The sequence below is a fragment of the Passer montanus genome, unplaced genomic scaffold (assembly GCF_014805655.1).
Source record: "Passer montanus isolate IOZ18808 unplaced genomic scaffold, ASM1480565v1 scaffold16, whole genome shotgun sequence".
NCBI classification, from domain to species: domain Eukaryota; kingdom Metazoa; phylum Chordata; class Aves; order Passeriformes; family Passeridae; genus Passer; species Passer montanus.
In genome coordinates this window covers 6,216,085-6,239,347 of record NW_024363160.1, presented here as the reverse complement: position 1 = coordinate 6,239,347, position 23,263 = coordinate 6,216,085, and the positions used below count along the sequence as shown (strand labels likewise).

Here is a 23,263-nt window from a genome sequence, read left to right as displayed (position 1 = left end):
GGTTTTTAAAATTTGCCAGTTATTACTGCAATGCCATGGATAACGAGACAGTCTTTACATCAATCAGTCTTGGAGCTCTGAAATTTAAAGTTCAAATTTTATTTCAGGTGTTGAAGATTTTTTTTTTGGTGGTGTGTTATTTTAGTTTTTTTTCTGCATGTGCATTTTCTGTAGGAATGAGTTCCTCATTTTGGAGAGGACATACACTGTCCAGACCCTTACCAGGGGTCTGATGATCTCAAGATTTAGGATAAGAAAGTTTACGTATAATCTAGCAGCTCATTGTTGTCACTCACAGAAGAACTTCACTCAAGCATGAAGTTTAATGTTGATTTTAGTAGCTACTGACATTCTTGTGTAATCTTTGTTTTTCAAAGTACGAGAAGATTATTACTTCTAATATGCTTTGCTTTCTTCTCTGCATCACAAATGAGTTACAGTAGTGGTGCTGAGACCTCGCATTTCTTTTACTTGATAGTCTTCTCTGGGGCTTTTTTTGGCTTTTAAAATAAACTTCTCCTAGAAGAGAGTAGATTAAATAATTGTTTATGACATTTGGATCTCAGGCCATACTCTGTCTTTTTATCGAGAAAGTGTTTGTTTGGTTTTTTTACCAACTCTTTGTCTGAACTGAGCTAATACTTCATAGTACAGTTTCAGAGAATATTTTGTGTCACACTTTAAACCATTGCTATCCCTAAATTTCCTAAATGTGAAGAATGCTCTGGAGATAGGTCAGTTTATTTCTTTAGCAGTACTTGGAATAGATTTGTTTAGAACTCTGAATAGTGCATTATAGGTATTGTCATAGTAATTTGGAATATACATAGAAAGATCAGATTTAAAAATAACCTTAGGCATTCACAACCTGTAAGGTTACTGTTCTGATTTCCAACTATTAATGTAAATTAGCTGTAAAATAAGGAAATAAAATGTACTGCAATTTTTTTCTTTTACAAATGACATTTCATGTTGATGATGATCACTAGGATCCTCCACAGCCCAGAGCTCCTTCTCCACCTGTCCCTGCTAGAAGAAATCAGCTGCGTTCATTAGGTGGGTATTTGTCTTCCTTGCAAACTCACTTTCTATTACAACAAACCCTTCTCTGTTACAGATCCTTTTCTTGCCTGCAAAAGAAGTCTTTTAAAGTTTGCATTTCTGTCTAGGTGTTTTCTCTCTCTTAGTACTATTAATATATTACTGTGATATGTCTGAATTTTTAACACAAAATAAAAATGCATTCATTATGCATCATCATAAGGAAACATATTGTTGTAAAAACTCTGATAATGGAATAACCTGCATAGGAAGTGCTGGATCTCTTGGAACAGGGTACCACTGTGACCAGAATATGGCAAAATGGGAAAGTTTTGGAGTAAGGGATTAGACCAACAGAGTGTAGAGCATTGCAGCTCTAACTCTTAAATTCTACCTACTTTTGTTAGTCTGCCTAATCCTCTCCTCATTCCTCTTAGCTGTCACTGGTTGTTCCAAATTCAGATGTGCTGGAAGGATGTCCTTTGTTTCTTTTAATATTAGTTATCCTGACAATATGTGGGTGGAAAGCAGTAATCTTTCTGCTGATACTTTTTTTTTTACAAGTATATAAGAAACAACACATGAAATCTAGCAGTAAGTGATTTTCTACAAATGCTGCTAGCCTGCAGCAGAAAGTACCTGAGGCCATTCCAGGGATTTGTGGATTTTCCACTAAATGGAAGGCAGAGTGGTTCTAAATGAAGCCTTTGGAAATTGATTGACTCAGACCTGTCACGAGAGAAATAAAGACATATTAACTGAGTCTCGTTTCTGAGGATTTAAACTAGTAAGACTTGCCTGCTAAGTTCTGGACACTAAAGTCTAAAAGTCAGTCAAATATCCAACTATAAGTATGTTATTTGGAAAATGAGGAATTTCTGGAACTGGTTTAACTTGTGGAGGAATGCTGTCCTGACCACAAAATACAGCATAGACCCAAAGCAGGTCTGAGAAGTCAACATGAGCATGTAATAGAAATTGAAGTTAGAACTCTTGACCACTTAAGAGAATCTGCACTAGGCAGACAGATATCCAACACTGAGTCAGGACAAAAAAAAAAAGATATTGAGTGCTTGCAGATACCACTGCAGTTCTTGTTATCTGAGGACTGTGTAGGTTTGCATATTTCAGATTAAGGCTATTTGCTGGCAACACCCACTTGTATTCCATAGCTTTTCCTTTTTTAAATACAGCGAAACACTTCCAGTGACATTTGTATGTTTTCTGCTGTTCAGGGGTTCTGGTCCTTATGCTGTCTCAAAATATAAACTCTGATCTTATTTCTGGTGTATGAAATATTGTGATTCTTGTGTTTGTACAATCCTTGTTTTTATTAACATTTCCTCATATCTATTTTTCCCTTTATTTTTTACTTATGTTTATAAGTAGACCGCAAAGTTGCTCTGACATGGCTTATTTTTAATTTATTTGTGCTAAATTCCAGAGGAAAGGAAGAATGTGATCAATGAATTATCAGAGATGAGGAAACAGCTTCGTAGTGAAGAGAGGCGCCTGCAGGAGCAGTTGTTAAATGTGGCCAGTCATGATAATGTACCAATTACACGGTAAGAATTTAATCTTCAGTTTCAAAAGCTCGATTTTCCACAGGAGCTTACTGTGTGTTACTAGCTGGTATTAGTTGACTAATATACATGAGTAGAATGAAAATATCAAGGCAGAACTTGCATATATTTTTCACTTATTTTTCTAATGTGTTTGGGATTTTTCGAAGACTCTTCCTAAAATTTATGAATGGCTGTACTGGTGAGATACGAAGTTGCAATGCTCTGTCTTGAAGAGTGGTCCAAAACAGATGTCTAAGGCAGAATTACCTCTCATTACCTTTTTTTTCTAGGGCATAATTTGTGCCTGTGAACTGCAGTACTACAGCTGCTGAATATGCTTATGAATACTGTACTGTTGAGGAAGTACTTTCATACTGAAAAATCATATTCTCTTTATTTAATAAATTTGGTTTGCTTCCAAAATGTATTAGCTAATCATACCAATTAGCTGGAAAAGACACATCTAATTACCAGCCTTAGTTCTACTCTGTAAAGTATGAGGGATTTTTTATTTTAAGTAGGTTATCTCTTTTTTATAACACAGTATGCAGTGTAGTGTCATTACTTTCACATTTATCTTCCTGTTCTGATAACTTTATTTAAAGATAAAAGATCTGAACATTTTCAGTATTATATTTCCACCCAACTCATTAGTGGTATGGTGTTAAATTGCTTTCTGCTTGTTTTTCAAACCTGTCAAGCAGGAGGAGAGAGAAGAATCCAAGGGACATATTTGAGATGGCCAGGCTTCGTCTGCACGCTCCAGTTCGGCGACCTTCCTTAAAGGAGGCACCAGATCCTGTCAATATGCAGAATATCTGGGAATTTAATGAACTAAAATACAAAGGCAGGTAGATCTTCCTGTTACTGATGAAGAAGGGTAGGGAAACATCTGTCCTTCTCCTCTATCTTCCATTCCACGCTGGATTTAAAGACAAAAATAAAAATCAGGCTCTTCATGAGCTGCTGGACATGCAATGCACTTTGTGGGCAGTATTTTGTTTGTGTGTGTGTCTCTCTCTGTGGGGCTGTTCCTGCAATTCCATGGAATTCTTGGCCTCACAATGCTGTGCCATCACTCATAGCACTGACCTGTCTTCTAGTCCCTACTGCTTAAACTTCTTGTCCATTTGATATCATGGTGTTATTGAAAGTAGACTGAGTTTGATTTTTTACCAACCAACAAATAAGGTTTCTGTGTAACTTTCTGTTTATTCTTTACCAGAAAACATGTATTTTTAATATAATAAGATTGTAAAATCATTGCTAAGTTTTTGCTCATCCTCTTGGCTGTTACCACTATTATTTTTAATGGTTTTTTTATTACTTAGATATTTCTTTAAAAATGCTTTTCAGAAATGTTAATTTAGAGAATAAATGTGAATTTCATATCTTTGCTCTAGATTCTGAAACACGTATGGTCTTGAGGCACATGTATCCTGATCCTCCAAAAGATGACCAGACTCTAGAGATTCAACAGCAGGCACTGTTGAGGGAGCAGCAGAGGAAACTTGACAAATTGAGAATGAGGAGAGAAACAGAAGGTAAGGAACGAATGCTCTGAGATAAACAAAAATCTTTGAAATTATGTAGGGTGTATTTGATAAGAATTAAAACCCACTAACACTAGTTTTACTTCTTTCAAGTGCACTGTCAGCACTGCAGTACAAAACTTTAAAACACCAGAACTCTGAAAGTCTATCATAATGTAAACATAAAAATGATAGAGTGTTTGGGGGAGCTTTTGTGGTTTTGTACTTAGTTTTGGGGTTTTTTAATGACTTGTGACTGTTTCTCTTTGGTTCCCTGGAAGTAATTTGACTAGTGCCACATACTTCAAAACTTCTAAATGAAAAGTAGTTTTGTTACTGTTTCTTGGAGAAAACTACAGAGCAGTGAAACTCCTTTGCTGAACTGTGGAAAAAATGCTAGCAGCTGAGTTCCATGGAGCAATTATTGAGTTCTCATGGAGGAAGTAGGATGGCTTTGAACTGTGAATGGATTAAAATACAGCAGTGTATCTTCACCTTGATCTCCTTTTAAGGGATGAAATTTTTTTCTATTTCCACTATCTTGGGTTGATTTATTTTAAAGTTTCAGAAACCTGTATCCATAAAAAGCCTTTGCTTTAGAAACCACATGTGAGATACTGTAACTACTTGGAGGTTCTGGAAGGAAAATGTTGCTTGTATCACTAAATAGACGTGGTCCTAAGATAGTAAACATTGGCAGCCTAGCATGGAAAATATTTTGGCTGCATATTGCAGAAGCAGTGAAGAGTAGATGTATTATCCCTTTTTTTGCAGGCTACAATTAATTCCAAAGGTAAGGTTCATTTAGGTATCTTACAAACAGTAGTGAAAGAGCAGTATTTCCAGTTGTTTTAGAGGATATTTAAAATGATAATGAGAGTTGCTTAAACCTATACAAATGAACTCAGTTTTGAGTGCAAGATTCAGATTTCTTGGAAGAGTGTTTGCCTTTGTAATTCAGAGACCTACCTAAATTTTTGAAGAGAAAGTAACTTTATTTCTGTGGTGGCTTAGCCTTTGCTAGCAGCCAGACTCCCACGTGGCTGCTCTCTTGCTTATGTCTCCTCACTCCTGTCCTTTGGGGAAAAGGAAGAATAAAGCTTGTTGGCCAAGGTGCAGATGGGGAGATTGATTAGCAGCTGCTGTTGTGGGCAAAACAGATCTGACTTGGGGAAATTTAACCTAATTACTATAAGCCTAAATATTTGATTTCTAACTTTGAGTAGCAGAAAATAAAAAGCATGAAGCCTTTTCTGCCCCTTTCCTGTGCCCAGTTTCACTCCTTCATTCTCAGTGTCCCTGCTCCCCTTCCTTGCTACCACCCCAGGTACCAATTACTTCTGTGATGCAAAGAGTGATGTCAGGCTTGGGAAGGGGGCATTTTGGTCATCATACAGCAGTTTCTCTGCTGCTTCTGTCTTCTTGCACCTCTCAATCTGCTCTACAGATAGAGCAGATAGTGTCCTTCAGGAGCTGCATGGGAATCTCTGCTCTGGCACTTGAGCACTTCCTCCTTCTCCTCCGGCCTTGGTGCCTCCAGGGCTGCTTCTCACAGATTTGTCCTCAATCCTACTGCCATGCTTTGATTTGCCCTTTCTCAAATTTGTTTGCAGAGGCATCACAAACATGACTGATAGGCCCTGCTGTGTCCTGCAGCAGCTCCATTGTGGCAACAGCTGTGCCCAGCACAGGGTATCCCCTGGCATCTTCCCACAGCCCCCCACCTTGCCACAGTCACCCATGAAATTGCTCCTTAGACTTTATTAGCCTTAGGTGAAATCTGGACATTAAATAAAACCAAGCACATGAGGAAGGAAAATATTTACATTTGTGCATGCTGCTTTGGAAAAACTGAATGTCTTTTCTGGCCACTGGTGCTTTGAGGCTTGCACCTGTTAGCTGCTGCCAGACCTGTAAGATTAGCAGAATTGATAGCAAGATGTGAAGGGTGTCAGCTGTGTTTTGTTCAGTATCCAGCTGAGTGTTAAAGATGATTCCTGTTCTATCTTGGACAGATGAGCTGGTGTTCAGGCAATGTGGGCCATACAGCTTATGGATAATTGAACATCACAGTTGCAAATAAGCACATCTGTATCACATTCTGTGTTAATTACATGGTTGTGAGTATCTTTTAATGCCTAAATGGAATGTATAGGCTTGACTTCAGTCTTCCTCTTTGTGAGATTGACTGAAATGCTGAAAAATAATTCACTGGCTTCAGCTGAGATCTCTCTGGGGCTTGGTTCTGGTTTTCTGCCATTAGAATATTTTAGTAGACCAGTCTGAAAAAGTTTTAATTTCATGTTTAAATTTTAATTTTTCATTAATCTCAAGCACATGGAGTCATTGAGACTTCTGCTAATGGATAATGTAGGCTTCCATGATGACATCTGAGGAAAGGCCTCTTCAGGTTAGCTTAGATTAGTTGACAGATAGGCAGCTGATTTTTATAAGTATTTTCTACTTATGCTTCTAAAGGTTCCTTAAACAGCTTTTTCTCTTTCTCTCTACTACTGCTTTACAACATCATTTAACTTTATAGTCTGTCACGGAGTACCTAGCAAGAGAATTAGTTCCATCTCTCTGTTTCCAGTTTATTTTCCTCAGAGACAAATTCATCACCTTCCTCTCGCTGAAACTAGATGAGTGGTTTTATTGTCTGATTTAAGGCAGCAAGAAAGATGAATTAAAGCAGTATGTACTTTTATACTGTGAGTGAAATAATGTGTTATGGGCTGTTGTGGCAAAGGCATACCTTTTTACCCACACTATGTGTAAGCAGTGTTCTTTGCCTTACATGCTTTTTATAGAGTTTTCCCTCTGATATGTTTGTTTTCCTCTTTATGTGATAGAGGAATATGTTGGCTGTTAATGAAACTATAAACTGAAAAATCAGTGTTTTAAATCCGCCAAGTTTTTAAATGCTAGCTGTGTCCTGATAAAGGAGACAGTTTTTGCAGACTTCTGGATGATTATTATTCTGGGGAATGTGAGGGAAAGCTCCAAGGGCAGGTTTGGTGTTGCTGTGCTGCAGTGCTGGGTGCTGCTTGGCTGGAGCAGTGTGACAGGGATGGGCTGGGGGTCAGGCCAGGAGGACTGACAGCCCTTGTGCTCTGATGCTGGACAGAAGGTCAGCTACACACTGAGTAAGGTGTTGTTTCTTGAATCTCTGCCTCAAAACCAATCTAATAACATAATTTATTTGAAAACTTAAACTAAATAAGAAAAGTAAGTTCAGTTCTGCTTCTTTGCATTTCCAGCATGCATTGGGTCACTGTCAGCTTAACTTTCAGGATGGTTCTCTGTGCTCTCCAGAACTGAGTTTATCCTGAGATAAAAGCATATATATTCTTATCACTTTCCTCTCTGAAACAATCTCTGTCTGGTTCAACTTCTCTTTGAAGGCTGGAAGTGTGGTGTGCTTAGCATGTTGAATGTACATTTACTCTTGGGCTTTTCTGCAGTCCCTGCTGTGGTTGTTATTCCCTGCCAGGAGCCAAAAAACAGATTAGAAGTAATAGACTACAGATTTCTGTTTGATTTCTCTGATTCTACTTAAATTTACATAAGGAAACTGGAATAATTGTTGCATTCAAATATTTTAAAAACCCATTCCTTCAGCACAATATATGTATATTTAAAGATGAGATGCATACTGATCTTCATTTTTGCAATAATAAGCTGATAAAATATGTTTCGTTATTAATTATTTTTATGTCAATCCTGTCATTTTTGGCTCTTGTCTATGTAGCATTTGATGATCAAGAGGATTCTGCTTTGGACAGCTACCCACAAACCATGGGCCAGGTAAGAATAAAAGGTTTTTTATTATATTACTTTTTCAAGTGTGAGAAATATTGTGTCTTTCACTGATTTGGAGAAAGGAATGACAGTTAACAAGACAGCAAACTCATTTATTTATTTTTCTGGTCCTCACCAACGACAGCTTCTTTAAACTTGACATACAAGTTGCTTATCTTTGTATATAGAGATGGCCTGATTCTTTAACTCTCTTCCTTTTATATTCATTGGTACTTATTTTATATTCATATGATGTTAGAATGCTGTCTGGGGGTGAGAATTAGTGGAAAAAGCCAAGCCAGAAGCAGTTGCTCTGAATTCGGGTGGTTTAAGTGATGCACTTGGCCGGTCAAGAATTGGATCTGTTCTCAGATCAAGCTTTTATTTTCTGACTTTGTGAAAAGAGCAAAATAAAGTGCTGTCAAATGAGAATCCTGCATTAACCTCAAACACTGAATAACAGAGTTCAATTGTATTTCATGGGAATCTGGAACAATGAAAAACAGGAGACTGTGTAACAGCAAAGACATTAACCTTGGGGATAACACTGTAGCTAAATGCAGAAATGAAACAGTTTTATTTTTTAAAATAATCACATTAATGCACTTTATAGTTGTAATTTAATGCTTGAAATTCTCATTCAGAGCAATGCTTTGCAGTAAAAGATTTGTTTTCTCTTGTTCTGTTTCCTCTAATAGTTTCTACTGTTTGATTTTAGAGTGGGTTTTCAACATAAATTATTCCTCAGTAGGATTTCTGTAATAAATGGTTGGAACCATGATGTGAGCTATGAGTATTGGTCTTAGGGCTTGATATTATGATGTAGAAATTTGTTATTGTAATGTTTTAATGTGAAAGATTGTATGTGGTCGGATAAGTTAAACATGAGAAATCATTCTTCATTTGATCCATACTTCATACAAACCTTAAATGCAAAGCTCAGTTTGAGCACTGACTGTTCTGAGCCTTATGCAGAGTGACAAAGATAAATTTCTTGATGGAAATGTCTGTGTTACACAAATTACCACAACAGTTGTCATGCGTAGGCAATTTCAGCAAATGGGATTTATACTGAAAAGTAAAAAAAAAAATCAAACCCTAATGCTTAAAAAGAATATGAATTCTTAAAAATGTATTGGGTTTTTAGAACCACAAAGTCAGGGTTAGTAGAATATTAACACTGTAGAGCTGCTCTTTGCTTTGCAGAAGTTTGGCAATTAATTTACATTAATTATACTTTGGCCTCAGAAATGTACTACAGCCTCTGAATTTCCATTTTTTTCTGTTTCACTTTTGTAGTTCAGGAACAAGTCTAATGAATTCCAGAAAAATTCACTGTTGGAATCGGATAGTGCTTTTATTGGTGAGTTTCTACCTCCCCTTAACCATGCTGAGGGTGTACAGACACATGGTTTAGTCTAAAGCTGTGTCTCTAAAATGATTATTACTGTTTTAGAAGTTGCAGTGGTTGTAGCTGTGGTGATTGGTTTGAAGGATTAGGAAGTTATGTCTCCAAATTAAAATGCAGAGATTTATGAAATTTTACAACAGCAAATTTGTGTAGATGACTCCTAAATTTAATGATGCTGCTTAGTTGCCCTTTGCCACCTTACATCTTTTCATGAAAAAGCATCTTTCTCTGCTCTTCATGCTTCATTTGGGAGGTTAGTCTTGTCAAGGGGCTTTTTTTGACATCTTCCCAGCTTTGGATAAGGAAAAGCTAATATTTATTCAGGAAATGTGTTACAATGGTAGCATTGGCAATGCTTTTCTATTGTTCTGCTGCAAATAATTTATTGACAATCACAGCTTACAATTGTAATCTGTCCACAGTGAAATGCAAAAGTCTTAGACAGTCAGCAATTCTTTTCATGGTTATTCTTTTGATTTACAAGCATGCTTGATTTTAAGTATGATTATATGGGTATAAAATAGCAATTCATTCTAAATTACTCACTTTTCTGCTCTTCAGATTTTATTTCATTTCACTTGCAACATTACACTTATAGACATTGTCACTTATTCATCATTTGAAGCAGAAGATTTTTAGTTTTCTAAAGATTTTTGTATAGTCTGCCTCATGTAATGTCTCTCTATTCAGCCTTTACATGCGTGGATGTAAAAGTGCTGGTTTATTTCCAGTTTCTAGAAAAACCCAACCAGCTTAGGCCTTCACATGTTATTTTCCATTAGCAGGCATTTCAGTATCTTGAAATTTCTTTCAGTCATCTATGGGAAATCATCTTGCAAGGTTTTTATTCTTTGCTATAGGGGAGATGCAGCAGAGTCCTGCAGGTACTTTTTAATGAAACAGTGTTTCATTAAACTGATGATTATTATCTCTGGTTAAAAGCAGAATTTTTCGTTTGAAGTTTATTCAAGCCCATTCTGTTAGCATGCAAGTCCTGGAGTACAGGGTAGAACCTGGCACTGGGAAGAGCAGAGGCTCTTAGAGCCCTGTTCAGTGCATTTGGTTCTCTCTGCAGTCTCTCTGCAGTCCTTAACCTTTTCAGGTTAAGGATTACTGTGTATTAGTACAGCCCAGTGGTGAAAGGATGCCTCAGGAGAGCCCATCAGTTTAGGCTGCAGCCAAATATCCCATCTCAGCCAGGACAGGCTCATGGAGAGGAGCACACGCTGCAGGGCAGACATGCAGGGCTCTTCCAGCTTCCAGTGACCTGTAGCTGATTGCATTTCATAGGCCTTGCTAAGCTGGCCTTTCACAGGTTGTCTTTCACCAATTGGAATTGGCATTTTTGAATCCCTATTCACCATCAGCAGTATTGTGTGCATAAATATCCAGCCTGTGCCTTCTGTGAACTATGTCCTTTCATCTGCTGTGAGGCTGCCTGTTCTGTAATGGGGTGTTCTTGGCTATTTCCTAAGGTTCATGATATTTATAGTCCTCTCACTTTTTCTCTTCTTCTTCCCATCCACCTGGTACTTGCAGTTTACTGAGGTGTTTAAATTAACCTAGTAATATTTAATCCCCCCATCCCCTTTTTTCATTTTCCCCCCAGATCATTTATGGCTGATGAAAACTATGTTCTTCAATAGTGAGCTGTATGCATTAACTAAAAATGTGTTATCCTTTGCATTGTTTGGGCTTCATAAATAGCTACTAACATTCTGAATATGAATCTGGTGACTTCCACCTCTGAAATGAAAAATAAAAACTGTCATTCTCTCTGTGGGCTGCCTTCTCTGTGAGCTGTGCTGCTCACATTGTCTGAGGGTCTTTGGTGAGATACAGGGGGTGTATTTTAACAGTGTTTGCCATTTCCTAAGAGGAGTGTAACACTACCCTCTGTTTTGCTTCAGGTTTTTTTTGGCTGGGTTTAAAATCCAACTCAATTTTGACATCTGTTATGTCAGCATTACATATGAGTTTATCTCCTAGGGCTCAGAAACTTGAGGCAGTTAGAAATAAAGTGTTTGAGGCAGTTAGAAATAAATTAGTTTCTTTTTTTCCTTTTTTTGCCTCATTGAAAACCCTAGAATCCATTAGTGTTAATGCAGTGATTTAAAAGCATCTCTGTGCAGCAGCATCTGAATGATAGATGCTTACAGGAACAGGTAGCATCTGATCCTGATGATACAATAATGGTACAAATAAATTCTTAAGCTTGTCCTTTGTTGTGAAATTAACAAATTCACATTGTTAAATCATTTTTTATATTCCAAGTAATAGCACTGTTTTGAATATAGTGAAGTTCAGTTGGTCTTGTAGCTGGAATTCTGATAGGTAATTTGTTAGCCTTAGACCATTTCAAAATTATGCTTTGTTTTTTTTATTTGAAACATTTGTGATGAGAGCATGAGTACTGTTGGTGAAACTGGGGAAGAGAAGATATGAGAGGAGAATAAAAAATGTATTTTTAGGGAAAAAACAACTGACAATATAAAATAATTTTAAAAATACCTCTTTTTGTTATTCTGAATTTGTTTGATATCAATCAAATTTATTTTTCAAACCTAATGATTTCAACCAAAATAACTGTTTAATTCTTACATTTAGAATTTACACACATTTATCCTTTAATTTTTTTTTTTAACTATATGTGATATACTGGACTAAGCCTTTTTCTGAGCCATGACTTTGTTGTCACAAAGTGCATTTGGTGGTAGTGGATTCTGTAGAGGTTTTGTTGAGCAGAGTCCTTCCTTTTCCTGGGAGGCTCTGTTCCTGAAGATGCAGAGGGGCTGCAGTAGGAAGCAGAGCCCACTGTCTGCACCAAGCAGCAGCAAAGGCATCAGCCAGCCCCAGGCTGGGGTTCCTGCTCCTGCAGGGAAAAACAGAAGTACTTGTTTGAAACAGTTTGTGTTCGAGTTTCCAGAGTCAGCAAAAGAGGGGGAAATAGACAAGTGTGAAGCAGAGACATGATCTTAGGGTTCATGTGTATTATAAAAAGAGATTAAACTCCTCCCACTGTAATGTGATACAAGTATGATCAAAAAGTGTAGTTATTTATTCTTGTATGAACAGATGCTAACATTTTATTACATGAAAAGGCAGAGATATGACCAAGGATGTGTGATAAAAGCATAGAGTTTGTGTTATCATATTCCATGTAACACTGTCAGTCCATCTAATGTTATTATATATTTCATTAACATATTTATTTATGACTCTGATTTTCCAAGTGTTCTCCCTTTCAAGTAGAGGTGCTGTGCTCATTTGAGTACTCATTTGCTTTAAAGGTCTGGGTACAAACAACATTTGTAATGAATACATTCCTGTGATACAGTCATGTACAACTTACTGGCTTGTTTCAAAACATGAACAGGTTGGAGCACTCTCTGGTATTTAGATTTCTTTGAAAATCATTTCACCTGTTTTTCCAGGTGCTAATGGGGAAATGTTTTCTGCCTTAGAAGAAGTGAATTTATTACCACAGCATCCACTTTCTGCAAGGGAGAGGAGACGACTGAAGCAGAGAGCTTTGGAGAGTGCTGCACGTGTAAGAACTCACAGCTGTAATGTCAGACAGCTCCTGTGCTCCCACAGTGACTCCGTGTTATGGCTCCTGAGGGAGTACACGTGTAGTTATTTGCCCTTTTAAAAAGGATGCTCTTTAACTGGAGGATTTGTGCAATTTTGGATTCCCTGCAGGAGGAGGTTCCACCAGGGCAGACGCCTTTGCTGCAGCCTGACAGCCTCTCCCTGCACTCCAACTTCAGCCTCGACGCGGATCAGGTGAAAGGCAAGAACGAGGAACGACTGCACAGACTGACTGAGCTCCAGCAGAAATCTCCTTCCTTGGGTATGCTCCCTGTAGCAGAGATGATGTAGTGAACACTAAGTAATTACAATCATTAAAGGAACAAATAATAATAGGCTTCATGTAGCAGAACAGTGAGCAATCAAATCAAACGCAGGAGTTACTTACAGAGCTCTGTAGCCGGTACAAGGGCTTCCCCAGTGCGCCTCACCACAACTTGTTTAGACTAAGTTTAGAGAAGGAGAGTAGGAAAAGGTTCTCATATTCCTGTCTGACCAGCCACTCCTGCTTGTCCTGTGAGCAGCACTGCAGTGTGGGCAGCAGGATGGGGATGTCCAGCTGCACAGCTGGAATGGCAGTGAAGAAATAAAGCACCCGAGTGGTGAATGATGATGAGGTGCCTGTGTGAGTTGATTGGCACTCCTGGGAGTCAGATGTCTGTGGTCCAACCAGCATGAAGATATGCCAGAGAATTGTGCATGATGAAGTACTTCAGTTTCTAGTTAATTTGATATTCTAGTGGTTTGTTAATATTAATCATCGTTCAGTATTTGAGTATGTAAGTATTTGATACTGATACCTCTTTCACTGCACACACACTTGAATTCATTCCAAGTTTCTTACATCAGGTTCTGGGAGCTGTCTTGGAGCATCTCCAAATGCTGGCTGACTGATCTAGATCCCTTTTGTGTATGAAGTACCAGTCATGGCAACCATTAATGGCCTTTAATTTCTCACATGGATTGAGACCCAGTTCATACACTTTGTGCTAATGATTCTTTCATATGAGTCTGAAATCTCCCTTTTTTGGAGGTAGTTGCTATGCTGTTTAGGCAATTACAGTATCAGTATCCTTTTCATAAACTTAAAGAGAGTACAGATGCTGGCAGTATTTTTGATTCTGTTGCTATGGGTACTCTTACAAGCACTTCATCTTTTTTTGTTGTTTGTTTGTTTTAACCATCTCACTGTGGTTTTAAGTCACTAAAAAAATAAACCCCATTCATACTAATTTTCTTCTATAATCTAAATAAACTCTTTACTAATTTTACTCCACCCAGATATATTTGCTGTGTGAACTACTACTACTTCAGTATCTTTTGTTGTATTTCACCTCTTTTATAATGCACTACACTTTTTATTTTGTTTGCCTTCTGTTTGTCACATCCTCCAGAGCTTCAGCCTTTAGATAAATATAATTTTGATATGTGTGTATGTGTATATCTATCTATATTTATATGTCTGTATGTAGCTTGTTCTCTGGAGCACATGGAGACCCATCACTCATCCTTGGCATTTGTGCCTCTTGGAAAGGCAGCAATAGATCCTCTTGCTCAGCTGTGGTTGTTCAGGCTGCACTGCTGCTTGCCCTCCTGTTCCCTCCTTGTGCTCAGGGATGTTACAGGAAAAGTGAGTGAAGCCAGGCTTTTTTACTCCTTTTCCCTAACAGTCTGAAAGGACCCTTGTGGCATCTCTTGCTTTCTGAGCAGCCAGGACTGTCGTTTCTCCTCTGTTCTCAGAGTCTGCTGAGAGAAAACAAATCTCTCAAATATATAACTGAGGAACCCAGTTATCTTCCCTTGAAATGACCAGAGATAGCAATTCACAGGCTTTGATAAATTCTAAAGCTGATCTGGTTCAATAAGGAGGCTCTGTTCCCAGCAGTTCACTTTCTCCTATGGCACTGATGTGGCAATCCTAAAGGCATCATAGTATTGTTTTCTTAATTGGAAAATTAGACAAAAGGAGTCAGGCCTTCTCCTCATTTTTACCCATCCAAAAAAACTCCCATGAGTTAGACTTGGTGAATATTTGGGTGATGGAGTCTCTGTCAAGCAGGGTATGTGTGTTCCTAAGGGCATAAACAAGAGCGGGCTCAGATACAGAAGAGGGAATTCTCACAGATTCGGGCACACAAGATGTGCTGCTGTTGGTGTTCTGCAGGAATCCAGATACCATTCCATTTCTAAACCAGGATTTCACGCTAAGGAAAAGCTTTCCTTAGCCTCAGCCTCCACATGCAAACTTAATTATCAAGAGTCTTGATGTGTGTCCCAATTAAGGACAGTTTTTTAGGGAGTGTGTGAAGTGTTGAAATTCATGAAGAAGTTCTGCAGTGCAGCTGATCTGCTGTGCTTTCTCAAAGCAGCACCAAGTGAGTCTGATCCAGTGATGTGCACTGTGATCTTGGCTCTGGCAGAACAGCTGATCTTGCCTCTGGCATCTGCAAGATCTAAAGGCCTTGTTTTAAAGGCAGGAGTAGTTAAGTGTGGGGAAATGCAGCCCTCTGGCCTGGACATTCACAGTTTCTTTGTCTCTAAACAACTTTATTTTTATTGTTGCTAGATATCATCTCTTAAAGCAGCAAACAGAAAATTAATTTTCTTTAGGTATCTCTTTTCCTGCTGTGTGCAGTTAACCCCTTTAAACCTACATATGCAGAAAACTGTGGGTTCCAACCCATGGGAGAGTTGATCTGATCCAGGATTTGGGAGACAAAGAGGTTCACTCTGCCAGCTTCAAGCACAGGAGATGACAGGCCCTAGAGAGAGGGAGGTCTGCTCTCACTTCTAGTGTTGCAGACAAGTTTTACCCAGACTGGGAAGGCTTGGAGGATGATCAGATCACTGTCTGTATGATGTGACAGAACTAATGATTCCTGCCAAGTTCTTTTGGAACAAAAAGTATTTGGCATTTTGTTTTAGAACCTGCAATCCCACCTAAAAGACAAAGAGGGAAACTGAGTCCTTGCTCCCAGTGTATGTGGGGTTGTGCAGTTCTGCCTTCCCCTCACCCCTGCACACCTGCCTGCTGCTTCTCCAGGCCTTGGGCTCTCACACCCATCCAATTTCAGTTTTTAATGAGACTCTTCACAGAAGCTTTGTTTTAAATTCTCATTTTTAAAAGTCATCATTTTGGCAGAATAAAACCCTGAAATTTGTAAAATCATCCAAATACTTAAATTACATTATTAATTGCTTAGGTGAATTATTTAATCACTAAAGACTATACAATTCTGTTTTGCTTGAATTAGAATGTTTTTGCAAAAATGTTGATTTTTTTTTTCTTCTTGATCCAGAGTCTTTAAATATGTTTCTGCCCACCTTTATTACCAAGAAACCAGAACCTCTTCATTGACGTGGTTCAGTTTTAAGAGGAAAACATTGCATTTTTCAGTTGTTATAGATAGAGAAATTTTGCATAATTTTTTTTGGTTTAAGTAAAAAATTAGACGCTGTGAAGCCAAAAAATGAACAGCATAGAGGAACTTAGATCTTTATACCCCTTCATGTACAGTAAAAGTGTATGTTGTTTGATAATACACACTAAGAACTATTTGTTTGAGGTATTAGATGTATGTATAATTGCTGACAGAATTGAAACAATTAACAGTAGAGTTCAGAGTGATAATGACCCCAGGTTCATAGGCAAGGCAGTTCTGGTTTTTGTTAGGTGGGGCTTGTTTGGTAGCTGGAAGATCCCAACTTAGCCAGCTTAGTTTCAGCATGACATTCACTGAGGTTTGGGCTGTGATGCACAAGCTGACTTGGACTTGCACTGTTATACCAAGTAACAATTCTTCCTCAGTAGAAGACTGCTTATACAAGGTTCAGTCAAGCCACTGTAATTGAATGGCCTTATTTTCCCATGCATTTTTGTGCATACAGCCACTGACAGATTTGATTCTCCCTAAATAGAAGCTTTTTGGAAAGCAAGAACCCTCTGCCGAGCCCACCCACCTCTGCCTGTATCCTTATCCCCTTGCTGATCTGCTGGGAGGAGCTGTTGAGGCCCAGTTCCCCAGAACATCAGCAAACGAGTGCTAAGTAGAAATGTCATTTCAAAACATTATTATAGATATCATTTCAAAGCATTATTTTATATATATATAATTTAAAAGCATTATTGCTGCACTGATTGCAGCCAAGCCTGTCCCGTGTCGTGATGGCAAGAGCTTCTGTCCCGTCTAACACACGTGTTGCTCTCCTCTCCAGGTGATGACATTTCCTTAGGGGATGTGGACGACCTTCTGAAGCGTGCCCAGTCCCAGGCCAGCTCCACGGACACGGTGGCCACGGAGCCCTGGCTGCGGCCGGGAACGTCGGCCACGCTCCGGCGGCTGCTGGAGCAGCCGAGCTCGGCCAAGCTGTCCCCGGAGCCCGCGCTGCCGCGGGGCTGGCACGGGCTCTCCACCGCGCACGGCTGACCCGCCGGCACCCCAGGGCATCCGCAGGGAGGGAGAGCTCTCCCCTGTGCAGCGTGGAGCTCCGTGGAACTGCAGACAGCAATAATAAAGGATCAGACGCTGCAGTGGAACGGAGATGGAGCGCGGGGATGTTTTCTGTTCCGTGATGTGGGACACAAGGAATGGCTTGGCAGCTTTTGCACTTTTTATACGACTTAAGTTTCAGCCTCAGAAACAGAGTGTGGTGTGTGTGTGTGAATTTGATATTAAATCAAAGATGTTTTTTAGGTTTATAGTAAAACTTCGGAACTTTCTGGCATTAGAGCAGCCCAAGAGCAGAAGGGCATTAGGTTTTTACCCAAAGAGTAACTTGAACAAGGACACTTGGTTTTCATACAGGATAGATGCTGTCTTGCACAGCTAACACTTTCATGGAAAAAAAATTACTATTAACAATGTGTCTTACATTCCCTAACTTGTTGTGTGCTGAAAATACAGATATTGTTGAATATATTTATGGTTCTGATTGAAGAGTTAATAAAGTATTTTGTTACTAAAATTATTTTTGTTATAAAAACTGTGAAAGCCAACTTCAATTTTCTTAATTTATGATTTGCTTCAGCTTTCATCTACTCATGAGCAAACTGGAGTGTTAAGGCTGTCCCCAAAGAAATAAAAACACATGGAAAAATCTGCTCATTGAGAGCACAGAGCTTCAGCAAGAAGGACATGGAGCAAGATTTTAGGAGTTCAGTGAACTACACAACCACAGTGAAGCAGGGGTAATGCTGCAACTTTCCTTTTGGTTAGGAAATTCCCAGCCAGAGGCCTAAATCTGATCAACAGGGGAAGGAATGACCCTAATAAACCACTGATGAAAATAAGAATTTTTTACAAGGTCTTTTATTTTTACTACATTGCCACCTTCAAGCTTTTGTAAACCTGTCAGAAGGCCACAGCAGCTCCATGATGACAGCAGGCAATGTTTGCTGACAGATGTACTTTCAAACCTGTGTGGTGTTGAGCTTCTTCATGGCTTACACATTCCTTTCCAGAGAGGATTTGCCAAATCAGGAAAATTCTTACCCTGAATTTCTAGCTCAACAGTAAGAAGGTTCAACAGTGTGGGTCTGACAGCAGTGGCCACTCAAGCAGGGGCACTGGTGCAATCCCTGACCTGGGCTGGAGCAGGTACCTCGGGCTGCATGGCTGCTTCAGTCTGGACTTCCTAGAGACAGAGGAAATAGCTTTGTGAAAATGCTTGATATAGTTTTTGGCTCTTATGCCAAAGCCCACCTTATGGCTTTTATACTTTGCCACCTGCCCTGATGGCTCTCTCCAGTTGCCTCACAAATTGAAGTTTTGAGACACATTCACTGTACCAACTCCAGACTAAATGCAGAATTTCCTTTCTTCTTCATCTAACTGCCTACAGAGTTTAATTATTATTTCCTTAATTTTAATTGGGAGTTTTTCCCCTGAGAGAAGCATGAAGTGTTCCCCTAAAAAGCCACCCTCGTTTCACTGCAGTAAGTTTCATAAATGCCACAGACCATCAGAAGCTGGCATTCCTTTCCTCCTGTTCAAGGCCAGGATGTGGCACAAGCCCTCTTTGGATTACTTTGCTCATCTGTGCCATGGCCTGACACCACTGAAATGACTTAAACCTCACTGCTCAGCAGCCCTTAGCACCATGAATTCCACTCTTCCCTGCAGCTACCCTCCCTTGGGCACTATTCGGGACACTGAATCCTTTGCATCTTCCCTTTCCAGATCTTTCTTCAGCACTCTCCGCCTCTTCAAAATTCAGCTTTTTGGCAGGGCCCTTCTGCCTCCCTAACCTTTTATCATGACAGCCTCACCTGCAAAACAAACGTATCTGCAGTCCCAGCCCTGATGGATATTGAGATCACTAAAAGAGAACCTATTCTCTGCCCCTGACCCCAGATTTCTGACAATTACCATGTATGTGAGCATTCAGAGTTTAACACGATGCCCAGAGTACACCTGCTGCTGCTCTGGCACTGCAAGAACTAGAGAGGCACAAAAGAGTTACAATGACACCAAAGCTCAGTTCCCAATGAACCAAAATTAACTGCTGAGCCTTGTCCACATGAGCAATAAATAAGGCTTGAGAAGGCCAGGCTATAAAAGAATAATGTCCTTACTAAAGAGGTGTACACAACAAAACAATAAAGCAGAGAGGTTTAAAACCAGAAAGAGCCCCAAAACTCCAACTGCCCAAGTTTTTAGATAATTCATTGTACTCACTGTTCTATCTTGAACACAGATGATTAGAAAGCACTTGGGCAGACACACAAGGAACAGTGGCTGTTTCAATAGTGCTCAGGGCAGCAGTGTCAGGGACACCCTGGTAATGGTCAGAACAGTGAATAGGATGGGACACATTATATTATGACAATGAATAGGATGGGACACATTATACTCACTGTAAAAAATTATTACTGAACACTGTCAGACAAAGACCTTATGTCTGTCACAGCAGTTTAACCTTAAAACACAGCACAACAAACTAAACAAGTAAAATACAGCCCAAGAGGAAAGGCTACGATTAATTCAAATAACCTCAATTCTACCCCTTCTGACTCTGCTAATTGCTATTTGGTTGTGCTCCACCCCAATTAACTTTGTGAGCAAACTCTGAACCACAGGTCATGGCATTTTAATTCCCTTTTCTGGCTTTTCCAATAGCTATTTCACTGAACTGCTTACACTTATTTCTGGAGCCTGCTGTGAATGTCTGTGGCAGATACATTGCCCTGAAAGAGAGGAGGCTCCCTCACACACCTTGCTCTTCACACTGCTCTGCTGTGCCAGTCAGGAGTTTTGTGGGAACACTGGAGAACAATCCAATCCCACTCTTACTAACAAAATTGAAGATGCTGACAAGGCTGAGCTGGCTGATGTGTTCCAAGGCAGCAGAACTGCAATCCCAGCCCTTCCCTTCCCCCTTTATCCAGCAGCTGTTTGGTGTTTGTGTTTTAATCCCCAGAGAGCAAAGTGCAGCTTTGAGCTTCTATCTGTGCAGCACTACAGGGTCCATCTGACCTGTAGTTCATGTACAGGTCATGTAACCCTTTTATTCTCCTCCAGCCCTGCCCACTTTTAATTTTTTTTTTAATTTACCACTCCTTTTCCCCCTGTATTTGTCTCTAACAGTGAGAAGAGGCATCCCAGTCGACCAGAGGGCACCCAGCTTTCTGCTCCCAGGGCCTGGGGTTGGCTCCTTTGAAACAAAAGCATGAGAGGCAAAGCAAACTGTAAAACAAGTAGCTGTGGATTAGACTGGTTTTGATTGCACTGATGAAAGAGTTCAAAAACTTTATTGACCTATAACCTGATTAGAATATGCCAGATGAGAACCAAATATTGTACAGAAAGTTGTACAGAATTTTTTTTTACATAGAAAACTTTACATATCTGTACCATATACATTTTGTCCATCTGAAAAAAATTTCTACATCCATTGTAATACAGAATGCTTGACAATCTCGTCTGTTAACCATCAGAGCACAATTCACAGTATGAATACATTTCCAATAAATTGAACCATCCCCAAACCATGCCAGATTTGTTACTTGAATATATCCAACATTAAATTCTGTACATAAGAGTGAAATCTACATCAAACAAAAAACATCTGACAGCAGACACAACCTAGACTTGTTTGCAGTGATTCAAGTTCCAGTCCTTGAAGGATCATCATTTCAATGGCTCGTTATATTTAAAAGCCCTAAAACAAGTATATTACAGGTAGTTATGTCAGTCGTGATATTTCTACCGCTGTTCTTGACAAAAGTCAGCAACAATAACTTCTGGGCTACAATGAAACAAAACAAAACAAAAATAACAAAAAAGGAAGAAAAAAAAAATCACAACCCAAAAAAGAAACCCAAACTTCTAGTGCATTTGGTAAACAAGGAAGAGTTATGGGCTTTCAACAAATCAGTATTACAGAAATAAAATAATTTGGGAAGAACTGTATAGTGTTAAAGAGTTTATATTACAGATCTGCATCTCTGTACATTTTCACAGAAGGATGATTACCAATGTCTCAGACAGCCTGAGTGTGCAAAAATCTTAGAATATCAGACATAGTTGCTAAATATTTTTTTCCATGAACAATAATCTCCATTTTCTTTTCACTATAAACATTTTATCCTTCAAAATACAGCTCTCCTGAGTTGTACTTCTCGCAGAAGCTCAAACCTTTACATATACATGTTTCTTTGGGTACATTTCACTTTCACACCCGCCATAAACATCTGTTGCTATGCTGCTGTCTAGGACAGTAAAGGACACTGCAGCCCGTGCTGACAAAGGGGACTGTGCTATAAACTGGCTCTGTGCTGAGCAGGAGCCAGGCAAGAGAAACCGATGAGAGAGAATCCGCCAGGAATGAGGGACTGGAGTGTTGCAAGCCTTAATTACAGTTGGAAGCGTCTGTACCGTTAACCCTTGGATACACGTTGCCAGAGAAAGAAACCATTTATATGGAGATCCAGACAGAATGGCCCAGCTACCTGGTCCTTTTATTTAGCTGAGGAATATAAACCCGGAAAGAGATCGTCACTATCTGCTAATGCTTGCTTATTCCAGGCTCTTGTTCTGGTGGTTGGGATATTTGGAAAACCACACCAATCCGCAGGAAAAACCTTCTCAAAACAGCCCGAAGCTCAGGAATAAGGTCAAACTGCATGATTTCACACAACAAAGGATAGTAGAATGAAGCATGGGCCTTGAACTGAGGAGAAAACAAACAAGAAAGAACTCTGTTATACATCGGTACACCTCAGACAGCACACTGCAAAATCAGAATTTTAAATACCTTCCCAAATGAGGGTGAGAAACCCACCAAGTGACAAGCAGAAACACCTTTACAACAGAAATCAGCAGTGCCAGAATAAGGCTAAGACAGCTGTGATATACTCTGACAGATGCTCACCAGCTATACAAAGCTCCTTACTAATGCTTATTCTCCAAGAGGAAATATTTTTCTTTTATGAGCTTTTTTCTTGCAGCTGGCCTTTTTCATCACTTAATTATTTCAGCCAAGTGTTCTTAGAGGGGGATTAAACAAGGATTTATTTACTGCAGAATTTCTTTGGAGAAGGTCAAGGTGTATGTGTACCTGCAGCAGCACTGGCAGCAGAAACAAGAGTGAATTCTTTGAATAAAATATCATCACTAATTGTCTTCCTCAGCAGGAGAGGGTAAAAACAATTCAACACACACTTCTAAAGGATTCCAGCATTTTAAACTTCTCTGACACATTTTATTTTATCACTCACTGCACCTTCACACTGAATTATTAGTGTCAGTATCTGTCAAGTGCAGTTTGAATGTACATTCCCTCAACACAAGAGTGTCTACAGAGCAGCAGGAGCTTTTAATGTCAAGTCTGTAACTGTGTGTGATGAACTGGTTTGGAACTACGTCTTACCTGTACATGTCATCTCAAACATCATTCCAAACAGTTACTTACCCTTTCATCACTTATCTTCAGGACTTTAGTCAAAAATAAGAGTAAAAGGTTAGTCCAGGCTTCCCGATGACTTTCTGATGTAAGAGTGAGGAAATAGCTCAGAGCCTCGCTGCACACACTGGAGACAAAAGACACCAAAATAACAACTCACATTTCCTTCTGAGCTCTACTGCAGAAAGAGAGCTTTGGCTTTGCAAATTCTGGCAGTGTAAAGCCCTGGTGCAGAACAGCATTGCTTTATGAAAGCTGCACTAAGCCTGGTTAATGACAGAAAGCAGTGACCTTGTTCAACTCAAACCCGAAGTCCTAGGACTTCAGTAATAAATAAGCTGACAAAATGTGATTATACTGTATTTGAAAAGTATCAAGCGCTCTTTGAGAGGTAGGTAATAAATAAGCTGACAAAATGT

At 39.3% G+C, this 23,263-nt stretch overlaps 2 protein-coding genes across 15 annotated transcripts in view; one reads left to right on the top strand and one right to left on the bottom strand.

Annotated features, from left to right (window-relative positions):
* CSPP1 (centrosome and spindle pole associated protein 1) overlaps positions 1-18,040 on the top strand; it is a 61,950-nt gene extending 43,910 nt beyond the window's left edge. For 8 of the 11 annotated variants that reach the window (XM_039702793.1, XM_039702790.1, XM_039702791.1 and 5 more), the window contains 9 exons: positions 990-1,056; positions 2,486-2,606; positions 3,308-3,453; positions 4,010-4,150; positions 7,890-7,945; positions 9,239-9,302; positions 12,785-12,900; positions 13,053-13,203; positions 17,157-18,040. In XM_039702793.1, coding sequence (XP_039558727.1) covers positions 990-1,056; positions 2,486-2,606; positions 3,308-3,453; positions 4,010-4,150; positions 7,890-7,945; positions 9,239-9,302; positions 12,785-12,900; positions 13,053-13,203; positions 17,157-17,368 — 1,074 coding nt within the window. In that variant the 3' untranslated portion in view covers positions 17,369-18,040. The remainder of the gene's footprint in view (positions 1-989; positions 1,057-2,485; positions 2,607-3,307; positions 3,454-4,009; positions 4,151-7,889; positions 7,946-9,238; positions 9,303-12,784; positions 12,901-13,052; positions 13,204-17,156) is intronic. The other 3 variants (XM_039702797.1, XM_039702796.1, XM_039702788.1) reach the window with 2 other exon arrangements.
* A 2,632-nt stretch (positions 18,041-20,672) lies between these two features.
* ARFGEF1 (ADP ribosylation factor guanine nucleotide exchange factor 1) overlaps positions 20,673-23,263 on the bottom strand; it is an 86,072-nt gene continuing 83,481 nt past the window's right edge. For all 4 annotated transcript variants that reach the window (XM_039702855.1, XM_039702857.1, XM_039702856.1 and 1 more), the window contains 2 exons: positions 22,854-22,971; positions 20,673-22,112 (listed from right to left, as the gene is read on the bottom strand). In XM_039702855.1, the coding sequence (XP_039558789.1) occupies positions 21,948-22,112; positions 22,854-22,971 (283 nt within the window). In that variant the 3' untranslated portion in view covers positions 20,673-21,947. The remainder of the gene's footprint in view (positions 22,113-22,853; positions 22,972-23,263) is intronic.